This window comes from Heterodontus francisci, chromosome 1, assembly GCF_036365525.1.
Source record: "Heterodontus francisci isolate sHetFra1 chromosome 1, sHetFra1.hap1, whole genome shotgun sequence".
NCBI classification, from domain to species: domain Eukaryota; kingdom Metazoa; phylum Chordata; class Chondrichthyes; order Heterodontiformes; family Heterodontidae; genus Heterodontus; species Heterodontus francisci.
The window spans coordinates 8,876,515-8,889,078 of NC_090371.1; the positions used below are offsets into that span (position 1 = coordinate 8,876,515).

The 12,564-nt window shown below is 44.3% G+C and overlaps 1 protein-coding gene across 4 annotated transcripts in view; it reads right to left on the reverse strand.

The window, feature by feature from the left end:
* LOC137367363 (centrosome-associated protein ALMS1-like) overlaps positions 1 to 12,564 on the reverse strand; it is a 75,660-nt gene that overhangs the window by 3,722 nt on the left and 59,374 nt on the right. For 3 of the 4 annotated variants that reach the window (XM_068028640.1, XM_068028639.1, XM_068028638.1), the window contains 3 exons: positions 10,501 to 10,748; positions 763 to 937; positions 224 to 284 (listed from right to left, as the gene is read on the reverse strand). In XM_068028640.1, coding sequence (XP_067884741.1) covers positions 224 to 284; positions 763 to 937; positions 10,501 to 10,748 — 484 coding nt within the window. Of the gene's footprint in view, positions 1 to 223; positions 285 to 762; positions 938 to 6,808; positions 6,890 to 10,485; positions 10,749 to 12,564 lie in introns of those variants that run through there. The other variant, XM_068028641.1, reaches the window with a different exon arrangement.

Sequence of the window (12,564 nt, forward strand, 5' to 3'; positions counted from 1 at the left end):
TTGCTGCCAGACCATAAATAACCAGATTTACTGAATTCAGTCTTGCAGCGAGCTGTGGTGGGATTTGAACTCATGATCTCCAGTTTACTGGATAGCTCTGGGATCAGTGCCAGGAGGGAAAGCGGGCAGAGCACTGGGTGTCTCGGAGTTCCACTGTGCATGTGGCCTATTCCCAGGAGTGTGGCACTAACAGGACCATGACAATAACCCAGAGTAAACTCACCGTTTTGACCTGTCAAACATTTCCCTCTTTGGGATTTTCTTCCTGGAGAAAATGGAATTCTCTGAAAAATACAAAGAGAGAAAGTGATTCTGGCATTAGGCAGAACTGTTAAACATGCTGAGTGCTGACAGAACATAGCCAACCCACCAACTCTCAGGATTTGGTTGTCACTAGCAAGGCCACCCTATCCTATCACTCATCCTAGACAGCCCGGGGGCAACTGAGTGGCTTGCTAGGCCACTTCAGAGGGCAGTTAAAACTCAGCCATATTAACGACATATAATCACTTTTAGTGATCCCAGCTTTTTATGTCGAGATTGTTAGCAAATGCCGCTGGGTTACCAGCCCAGCAACATAAGCACTGCACAACTGTACCCAGTCACATGAAATGGAAGATGGTTGTCACAGGTTGATAGGGGTTAGACAAAAGTAGGAGGCTCATGTGGAACATTAGTGCCAGCATGGACTGGTTGGGCCGAATGGCCTGTTTCTGTCATACACTGGATGTATTATGTAATTCTGTGTACATCATTGCTTACCCAGTTCATGCCCCTTCCAGTCCCTGGGGCCCCTCTCCGGGTGCTGGTTGAAAAGTCTCTCTCTCTCACTCTGCAGGATGCTCTGCATCTTCCTCTCTTCCATCAGTAACTCCAGACGTCTCACTCGTTCCCGGGATTGGGAGATGAAATCGGGTCTGTTCATGTGCAAGGCTTCCTGTGAACAAAGTCAAACAAACACCCTGGAAGTGGGGTGGGACACATTTCTGGACTTTCATACTGAGCCACAACCGACCAGGACACTCCTGGTTTCAATCCTGATCTGCTGGCTCATCTCAGCAAGGGCTGCAATTGAGGTTTGCATCCTCAGAAGGTGCTGACCCTCTCCTGGGAAACAGCTTCACAGTTGCTGAGGCAAGTGGCCATTATTCACGTGTGAACTGGCCCGGCTCAGCTCAGTGTCTGCGCCAGCTGAAAAAACTAGCCGCCCATTCTAATCCCACCTTCCAGCACCTGGTCCATAGTCTTTCTGGTTACAGCACCTCAGGTGCAGATCCAGGTACCTTTTAAATAAGTTGAGGGTTTCTGCCTCCACCACCAATCCTGGCAGTGAATTCCAGACACCCACCACCCTCTGGGTGAAAAAGTTTTTCCTCATGTCCCCTCTAATCCTTCTACCAATCACCTTAAATCTGTGCCCCCTGGACCTCTCCACTAGGGGAAACAGGTCCTTCCTGTCTACTCTATCTAGGCCCCTCATAATTTTCTACACCTCAATTAAGTCACCCCCTCAGCCTCCTCTGTTCTAAAGGAAAACAACCCTAGCCTATCCAATCTTTCTTCATAGCTGCAACTTTCAAGCCCTGGCAACATTCTTGTAAATCTCCTCTGTACTCTCTCCAGAGCAATTATGTCCTTCCTGAAATGTGATGACCAGAACTGTGCGCAATACTCCAGCTGTGACCTAACCAGCATTTTATACAGTTCCAGCATTACATCCCTGCTTTTGTATTCTATACCTCGGCCAAAAAAGGAAAGCATTCCATATGCCTTCTTCACCACTTTATCGACCTGTCCTGCCACCTTCAGTGACCTGTGGACATGCACTCCAAAGTCTCTCACTTCTTCTACCACTCTCAATATCCTCCCATTTATTGTGTATTCCCTTGCTTTATTTGCCCTCCCCAAATGCATTACCTTACACTTTTCTGGAATGAATTCCATTTGCCACTTTTCCACCCACTCAACCAAACCATTGATATCATTCTGGAGTCTCTCGCTATCCTCTTCACTATCAACTACACGGCCAATTTTTGTATCATCTGCAAATTTCCCAATCATGCCTCCCACATTTAAGTCCAAATCATTAATATATAACACAAACAGCAAAGCACCCAACACTGAGCCCTGTGGAACACCACTGGAAACTGCTTTCCATTCACAAAAACATCCATCGACCATTACCCTTTGTTTCCTGTCCCTGAGCCAATTTTGATCAAACTCACCACATTCCCCTGTATCCCGTGGGCTTTTACTTTTCTGACCAGTCTGCCATGTGGGACCTTGTCAAATGCCTTACTAAAATCCATGCAGACCACATCCACTGCACTACCCTCATCAATCCACCTTGTTACTTCCTCAAAGAATTCAATTAAGTTAGTAAGACATGACCATCCCTTAACAAATCCATGCTGACTATCCCTGATTAATCTGTGCCTTTCTAAGTGACAGTTTATCCCATCTCTCAGAATTGATTCTAATAATTTACCCACCACCGAGGTCAGACTAACCGGCCTATAATTATTTGGCCTATCCCTCACACCCTTTTTAAACAATGGTGTAATGTTCACAGACCTCCAATCGTCTGGTATCTCGCCCGTATCTAGTGAGGATTTGAAGATGATCCTCAGAGCATCCATTATTTCCTCCCTGGCTTCCTTTAACAACCTGGGATACAATCCATCCGACCCTGGCGATTTATCCACTTTCAAGATGTCAGACCCTCTAGTACTTCCTCTCTCATTATGCTTATCATATCTAATATTTCACACTCCTCCTCTTTAACTATAATGTCTGCATCATCCCTCTCCTTTGTGAAGGCAGAGACAAAGTACTCATTAAGAACCCTGCCCACATCTTCTGCATCCACGCATAAGTTACCTTGTACATCTCTGATAGGCCCCACCCTTTCCTTAGCTATCCTCTTGCTCTTAATGTACTGATAAAATATCTTTGGGCTTTCCTTGATTTTACCTGCCAATAATTTTTCATGTCCTTTTTTGCTTCACCTCTGCACTTTTTATACTCCTCTAGCCTTTCTAAAGTATTACGTTTTTTGTGACTGTCATAAGCTTTCTTTTTCTGCTTTATCTTATCCTGTATGCTTCTAGATAAACAGGGGGCTCTAGATTTGGCAGTACCACCCTTTATCTTTGTGGGGACATGCCTACACTGTACCCGTAGAGTCTCGCTTTTGAATGCCTTCCATCGGTTTGCCACTGATTTTCCTTCAAGTAGCTGTATCCAGTCCACTTTCACCAGGTCACCTCTCAGCTTCATAAAATTTGCCTTCCCCCAATTTAGAACTTTTACTCCTGTTCTATCTTTGTCCTTTTCCATGATTATGCTAAAACTAACTGTATTATGATCACTATCTCCAAAATGGTCACCCACTGCTACTTTATCCACCTGCCCAACTTCATTTCCGAAGACTAAATCTAGAATTGCGCACCCTCTCGTTGGGCTTGTTACATGCTGGCTAAAAAAGTTCTCTTGAACACAGTTGAAGAATTTTGTCCCCTCTGCGCCCTTCACACTATTTGTACCCCAGTTGATATTGGGGTAGTTGAAATCCCCAGCTATTATTTCCCTATAGTTTTTGCACTCAGAAATTTGCCTATATATTTGTTCTTCTATCTCCCTCCCACTGTTTGGGGGTCTATAGTACAATCCTAGTAGTGAGACTGCCCCTTTTTTATATCTGATCTCCAGCCATTTGGCCTCATTTGATGATTCATTTAGCATATGGGGCGGCGCAGTGGTTAGCACCGCAGCTCCAGCGACCCGGGTTCAATTCTGGGCACTGCCTGTGCGGAGTTTGCAAGTTCTCCCTGTGTCTGGGTGGGTTTTCTCCGGGTGCTCCGGTTTCCTCCCACATGCCAAAGACTTGCAGGTTGATAGGTAAATTGGCCATTATGAATTGCCCCTAGTGTAGGTAGGTGGTAGGGAAATATAGGGACAGGTGGGGATGTGGTAGGAATATGGAATTAGTGTAGGATTAGTATAAAATGGGTGGTTGATGGTCGGCACAGACTCGGTGGGCCGAAGGGCCTGTTTCAGTGCTGTATCTCTAAACTAAACTAAACATATCATCCCGCCTCAAAACTGTTACTGATTCCTTAACTAATAATGCTACACCTCTCCTTTTTTATCCCCCTCTCTATCCTGCCTGAAAACTGTATATCCAGGGATGTTGAGCTGCCATTCTTGCCCCTCTTTAAGTCAAGTTTCCATTACAGCAACGATATTGTGTTACTATGTGTCTATCTGTGCCCTCAGCTCATCAGCTTTATTTACTACACTCCTTGCATTTAAATAAAATTTAAATAAAAGCTGCACACTTTTTAACCTTTGCTTTTTCTGTCTTTCAGAGTCACTCGTTAAATTTCTGTCTCCCCTTCCCTGCTCTGAATTTGTCCTATCTGAAACTGCCCTCAAGGTTCCCATCCCCCTGCCAATCTAGCTTAAACCGTCCCCAACAGCATTAGCAAACCTTCCTGCAAGGATATTTGTCCCAGTCCTGTTCAGGTGCAGACTGTCCGGCTTCTAGACGTCCCACCTTCCCCAGAACCTGTCCCAATGTCCCAGAAATCTGAAGCCCTCCCTCCTGCATCAACTCTCCAGCCACGCATTCATCTGGTGTATTCTCCTATTTCTATACCCACTAGCACGTGGCCTTGGGAGTAATCCGGAGATTACTACCTTTGAGGCATTGCTTGCTAATCGCTTTCATAACTCCCTAAACTGAGCCTGCAGGACCTGATCCCTTTTTCGACCTATATCGTTGGTACCAATGCGGACCACGACATCTGGCTGTGCACCCTCAGAATGCCGTGTAGCTGCTCGGTGATGTCCATGACCCTTGCACCATGGAGGCAACATACCATCTTGGAATCATATCTGCAATCACAGAAATGCCTGTCTGTTCCCCTAGCTATAGAATCCCCTACTATTGCTCTCGTCTTTTCTCCTCCCTCCCTGCACAGCTGAGCCACCCATGGTGCTCTGGTCATGACTCTCGCTGCACTCTCCAGACGAACCCTCTCTCCCATCAGTACTCAGAATTGAATAGCAGTTAGAAATTAGGATGGTCTCCGAGGACTCCTACACTACCTGCCTTGTCCTTCTTCTCTGTCTGGCAGCCACCTCTCTGCTGCGCTCTCTTAAGCTGCGGGGTGACCACCTCCTGAAAAGTGCTATCCTAGTATCTCTCATCCTCGCAAATGCACCTCAGTGACACCAGCTGCTCCTTGAGTTCCAAGATTCTACACTCTAGTTTTTGCATTTGGTGGCACTTTCTTAACATGTAGTTGTCCAGGACATGAGTAGGATCCTGGAATCCCCACATGGCACAAGATGTTCATTCGACGGGTGTGAGCAGCCCTGCCATGCCTTGCATTATTTATTTACTGCACTAAAGTTGGAAGCTAAATAAACACAATAAAATGGTTATAAATAGATTGAACTTATAAATAGAACAAACTCTGAGAGCTCAGCTCGCTACAGGACTGCTCCCTTGGCTCACAGACAAATATTCTGGCCTGTGTAAGGCCCCAATCTTCACATCACCCCTTCCCTCATTCCCTTACCCAGCATTACCTCCCTCCCATACCTACCCACACCACAGCATCTCTCTCCCCCGCACCCTCCGGCCACCATTACTATTGGGCTCTCACTGACTGGAGACTTTTAATCAGACATCAATAATATTTCAGAAGAATTCTCTAGAGTTTAGAACAATGAGAGGTGATCACATTGAAACGTATAAGATCTTGAGAGGGCTTGACAGGGTAGATACTGAATGTTTCCTCTGGCTGGAGAGTCCAGAACTAGTCTCAGGATAAGTGGTCGATCATTTAGGACTGAGATGAGGAGAAAGTTTTTCACTCAGAGGGTTGTGAATCTTCAGAATTCTCTATTCTAGAGGCTGTGGATGCTCAGTCGTTGAGTATATCCAAGACTAAGATTGATAGATATTTCAGAGCAAGCTCGAGGGGCTGTGCAGCCGACTCCAGCTATTTCTTACAAAAGAACATAGGAAATAGGAGGAGTCAGCCATTCGGCCCCTCGAGCCTGCTCCACAATTCAACAAGATCATGGCTGATCTTCCCACACTATCCCCAAATCCCTTAATTTCTTTAGTAACCAAAAATCTATCGATTTCAGTTTTGAATATATTCAATGACTGAGCTTCCACAACCCTCTGGGGTAGAGAATTCCAAAGATTCACAACCCTCTGAGTGAAGAAATTTCTCTTCTCAGTCCTAAATGGCCTTATTCTGCGACTGTGTCCCCTAGTTTTTGACTCCCCAGCCAGGGAAAATATCCTCCCAGTATCTACCCTGTCAAACCTCTTAAGAATTTTACATGTTTCAATTCAATCACCTCTCATTTTTCTAAACTCCAGGGACAATAGACCTGCTCCTCATAGAACAATCCTCTCATCCCAGAAATCATCTAGTGAACCTTTGTTGTACTCCCGACAAGGCAAGTGTACCCTTCATGAGAGAAGGGTACAGTACTCCAGGTATGGCCTCACCAATGCACTGTATAATTGCAGCAAGGTTGCTATACTCTAGCACTCCATTCCATCTGTAATAAAGACTAACATACCATTCACCTTTAATTGCTTGCTGTACCTGCATGTCAACTTTCTGTGATTCATTTACAAAGACACCCAGGTCCCTCGAAATGCAACTATTTCCCAGTCTCTCACCACTCAAAAAAAATATTCTGCTTTTTTTCTTTTTCTTACCAAGGTAGATAATTACACACATTCCCACATTAAGAAAGATAAAAGTCACCTGGTCTGGATGGTTTGCATCCCAGGTTGCTAAAGGAAGTGGGGATGGAGATAGCAGAAGGCCTCGTCATAATCTTCCAATCATCCCTGGGTACAGGGGAGTGCCAAAGGATTGGAGTGGCAAATGTGACACCGTTATTCAAGAAAGGGTATAAGGACAGTCCTCGCAACTATAGGCCAGTTAGTTTAACATCAGTGGTGGGTAAGGTTTTAGAAACTATAATCAGGGGGAAAAAATCAACAGGCATTTGGAGAGGTTTGAGTTAATTAAGGATAGCAAGCATGCATCTGTAAAAGGCAGATCATGCTTGACTAATCTAATTGAATTGTGTGATGAAATAACAGAGAAGGTTGATGAAGGGAATGCAGTGGATGTTGTTTATATGGATTTTAAGGAAGCTTTTGATAAAGTACAACATAAAAGACTGGTTAACAAAACTGAAGCTCATGGAATAGGAGGGTCAGTGTCCAACTGGATAAGAATTTGGCTTAAGGGCAGAAAACAGTGAGTCATTATAAATAAAAGCAAAATACTGCAGATACTGGAAATCTGAAATAAAAACAAGAAATACTCAGCAGATCTGGCAGCATCTGTGGTATATCTGAGTCATTATAAATGGTTGTTTTTCAGATGGGAGGATGGTAGACAGTGGTGTTCCCTAACAGTCAGTGCTAGGATCACTTTTTTTTTTGCTATATATAAATACTTGGATCTTAGAATACAGAGTAGCATTTCAAAATTTGCTGATACCACCAAACTTGGATGACAGACAGACAATGAGGACGATACAAACCGCCTGCAACAGGACATAGATAGGCTAGCAGAATGGGCAGATGGAAGTTAAGACAGACAAGCGTGAGGTGATGCATTTTGGCAGAAGGGATAGGATGAGGCAATATATACTTAATGGCACAGTTCTAGTGAACGAGAACAGAGGGACCTGGGGGTGCATGTGCATTGATCTTCAAAGGTAGCAGGACATATTGAGAGAGTGGTTAATAAAGCATATGAGATCTTGGGCTTCATAAATAGAGGCATTGAGTATAAAATCAGGGAAGTTATGCTGAACCTTTATAAAGCCCTAGTTAGGCCCCAATTGGAGTATTGCATCCAGTTCTGGTCCCCACACTTCAGGAAGGATGTGAGGGTCCTCGAGAGGGTGCAGAGGAGATTTACCAGACTGGTTCCAGGGATGGTGAATTTTAGTTGCAAAGTGAGGTTGGAAAAGCTGGATTTGTTCTCCTTGGAGCAAAGGAGATTGAGGGGTGATTTGATAGAAGTGTACAGGATTATGACAGATTAAGTTAGATAAGGAAAAACTGTTCCCATTAACGAATGGTACAAGGACTAGGGGACACAGATTGAAGGTTTTGGGCAAGTGATACAGGGGGAATATGAGGAAGAACTTTTTTTACGCAGCGGGTGGTAATGACCTGGAGCTTACTGCCCACAAGGGTGGTGGAAGCGGAGACAATCAAAGTTTTCAAAAGGAAATTTGATAACCACTTCAAAGAAATAAACTTGCAGGGCTACGGGGATCTAGCAGGCAAGTGGGAATGACAGGATATCTCTGCGGAGCCGGCATGGACTAGATGAGCTGAATGGCCTCCTTCTGTGCCGTAAGTGACTCTATGATTCTATTACACTCCATCTGCCACATTCTTGTCCACTCACCCAACCTGTCTATCTATACCCCTCTTTGCATCTTCTTCACCTCTTAACTTTCCCACCTAACATTGTACAGTCAGCAAACCTGGATACATTATACTCAGTGCCCTCATCTATCTCTTGTGTGGTAACTTAATGAATGCTTTCTGAAAATCAAAATAGAATACATCCACTGGTTCCCCCTTATATACCCTGTTATTACCTCTAAAAACTTTAATAGGTTGTCAAACACAATTTTCCTTTCATAAATATGTGCTGACTCTGTTTAATCATATTATAAGTTTCTAAGCTACCCGTTACCACATCCCAAATAATCGAGTGTAGCATTTTGCCTACAACTGACGTTAGGCTAACTTGCCTAAATGTCCACATATAGCTGGGCTCCTTGCTACCTTCCAATCCATGGGGACCATTCCAGAATCTAGGGAATTCTGGAAAATGTAAACCAATGCATCCCCATTCTTATGCAATCATGGAAACCCAATTTCACCCATGGACACTCATTTATTGAGATAAATTAAACTATATTTAAAATCCCCTTGCTTGCCCAGCTTTCTCTCAGTGCTGTTATCTCTACGACACACCAGGGTGTCTGTCATCAGTAAATCTGTACTGAGGGTTAGCATGCTTTTCCTTATGGAATATTCAATCCCAGCTCTTGTGGAAAACTAAAAGAATAGATTTAGAACCCTTTGTGGTGACTGCATTTCAGAAGGACTAAGACAGATCTATAGAGCTGGAGCTAGCAGAATGACACTCCAAACCCACAAAACTGTGAGATGGATAAAGGAATGTACTTGGTAAAAGAGCAGAATTTTGTTTTATTCATTCATGGGATGTGGGTGTCACTGGCTATTTATTGCCCATCCCTAATTGCCCTTCAGAAGGTGGTGGTGAGCTGCCTTCTTGAACCGCTGCAGTCCATGTGAGGTAGGTACACCCACAGTGCTGTTGGGAAGGGAGTTCCAGGATTTTGACCCAGCGGCCGTGAAGGAACGGAGATATAGGTCGATTTGGTGCAACTTAAATACAGTCAGACTGCACAATTCTTTTTGTTTAGTGTCGGTGATGCTCAGTTGCAAGTACATGTCTGGAGTCCTTGGTAAAAAGCTGCAAAGCAGGACAGTGTTCAAGATGTGCCATATTTCGAAGGACATGATTACAGATAAGGAAACATAACAAAGACATCTGCCTTTGTCAGAGCGTGAGAAAGGAAGGTGAGAGATGGGAAAACACCAGCAAGCTGCTTTGTGCAGCAACTAGGAAAGGTATAAATAGTGATTTCCAGGAGAAGTGATGGAAAGTTGTCGACAAAGAAATAAACACCTGCGTCTAGCAGAAGAAAGCTGCGATCTTCCTTACTGCTGAGGTGTACTCCCGGATAATGGAATATGGGATCTTTTCCTGCAAACCTGTGGTGTCTTAACGCCAATAAAACAATTATTTCAAAGCTGTTGGACTCTCGGTTTGTTCTTCGCTTTCAAATCCAAGAGTCGTTTACTAGTACAGAACTTGAGAATTGCTCAAAATAGAGACATGTTGTCGAAGCTTTTCGTCTTGCACTCATCAGGACAATCCGCAAGAATAACCAATGTAAGGGAAAACTACAACTTATACTACATGAGAAGAGAGTGCTGACTGGCTGTCAAGTGGACTCTGATTGGTAGAGGCATTGCCATGGAGAATGCACCAGTTTACAGTGACTGACAGTTAACAGCCAAGCTTTGTTTGAAATTTAAACCAGGCAGCTTGACTCTAATTGGTCAAGGCATAACCCTGAGGAATGAACCAGCAAATGGCTGTCACTTATTTTGTTCAGTTGAAACAGGCGCAATGTTTGTGCATATTCTTTCTGTCTGCTCAAAACGTGTCTTTGATGGGACAAAGTTGATTAATCAAGCTAACACACCACTGATTAGTGCAGCTTTAAACGTCACTCAAAGGCTCACATGTGGAACTTTATCAAAGGAACTGTGTGCCTGTTCCTGAGAATTTCACCATTATTCCGACCCACCTCTGCTTTGCTTACTTTCAAGGTGAGACGTATTAAGGAGGAAGGGTACTTGACAGCAGCATCATCCTGCACAGACTCCGGGCTCCAGCCTTTCACCCTATCGCTGACCCACTGCTCCTGTACATGCTTCTCACGTAGTGGCACTCTCCACGGTGTGGTAGATGGCAACAGTTCAAACCGTCGTGAATCAGGACTGTGGCCAGGTTCAGGAACATTCTCCTTCCTCGAGTCCCACTTCAGCTCATTGGCAGGAATGAACCAGGCTGGAGTCACATAAAATAAACACAGGTTCACAGTCACACAAAGACCTTCATCAAATCACACCTATATAATCACAACGCAAAACTCCGTCTGAACCCCGACATCAAATCAAACCTATATAATCACAACGCAAAACTCCGTCTGAACCCCGACATCAAAGCACACCTATATAATCACAACGCAAAACTCCGTCTGAACCCCGACATCAAAGCACACCTATATAATCACAACGCAAAACTCCGTCTGAACCCCGACATCAAAGCACACCTATATAATCACAACGCAAAACTCCGTCTGAACCCCGACATCAAATCAAACCTATATAATCACAACGCAAAACTCCGTCTGAACCCCGACATCAAATAAAACCTATATAATCACAACGCAAAACTCCGTCTGAACCCCGACATCAAATCAAACCTATAGAACCACAACGCAAAACTCCGTCTGAACCCCGACATCAAAGCACACCTATATAATCACAACGCAAAACTCCGTCTGAACCCCGACATCAAATCAAACCTATATAACCACAACGCAAAACTCCGTCTGAACCCCGACATCAAAGCACACCTATATAATCACAACGCAAAACTCCGTCTGAACCCCGACATCAAATCACACCTATATAATCACAACGCCAAACCCCGTCTGAACCCCGACATCAAAGCACACCTATATAATCACAACGCAAAACCCCGTCTGAACCCCGACATCAAATCACACCTATATAATCACAACGCAAAACTCCGTCTGAACCCCGACAGCAAAGCACACCTATATAATCACAACGCAAAACTCCGTCTGAACCCCGACAGCAAAGCACACCTATATAATCACAACGCAAAACTCCGTCTGAACCCCGACATCAAAGCACACCTATATAATCACAACGCAAAACTCCGTCTGAACCCCGACAGCAAAGCACACCTATATAATCACAACGCAAAACTCCGTCTGAACCCCGACATCAAATCAAACCTATATAATCACAACGCAAAACTCCGTCTGAACCCCGACATCAAATCACACCTATATAATCACAACGCAAAACTCCGTCTGAACCCCGACAGCAAAGCACACCTATATAATCACAACGCAAAACTCCGTCTGAACCCCGACAGCAAAGCACACCTATATAATCACAACGCAAAACTCCGTCTGAACCCCGACAGCAAAGCACACCTATATAATCACAACGCAAAACTCCGTCTGAACCCCGACATCAAAGCACACCTATATAATCACAACGCAAAACTCCGTCTGAACCCCGACATCAAATCACACCTATATAATCACAACGCAAAACTCCGTCTGAACCCCGACATCAAAGCACACCTATATAATCACAACGCAAAACTCCGTCTGAACCCCGACATCAAATCAAAGCACACCTATATAATCACAACGCAAAACTCCGTCTGAACCCCGACATCAAATCAAAGCACACCTATATAATCACAACGCAAAACTCCGTCTGAACCCCGACATCAAATCAAACCTATATAATCACAACGCAAAACTCCGTCTGAACCCCGACATCAAAGCACACCTATATAATCACAACGCAAAACTCCGTCTGAACCCCGACATCAAAGCACACCTATATAATCACAACGCAAAACTCCGTCTGAACCCCGACATCAAATCACACCTATATAATCACAACGCAAAACTCCGTCTGAACCCCGACATCAAAGCACACCTATATAATCACAACGCAAAACTCCGTCTGAACCCCGACATCAAATCACACCTATATAATCACAACGCAAAACTCCGTCTGAACCCCGACATCAAAGCACACCTATATAATCA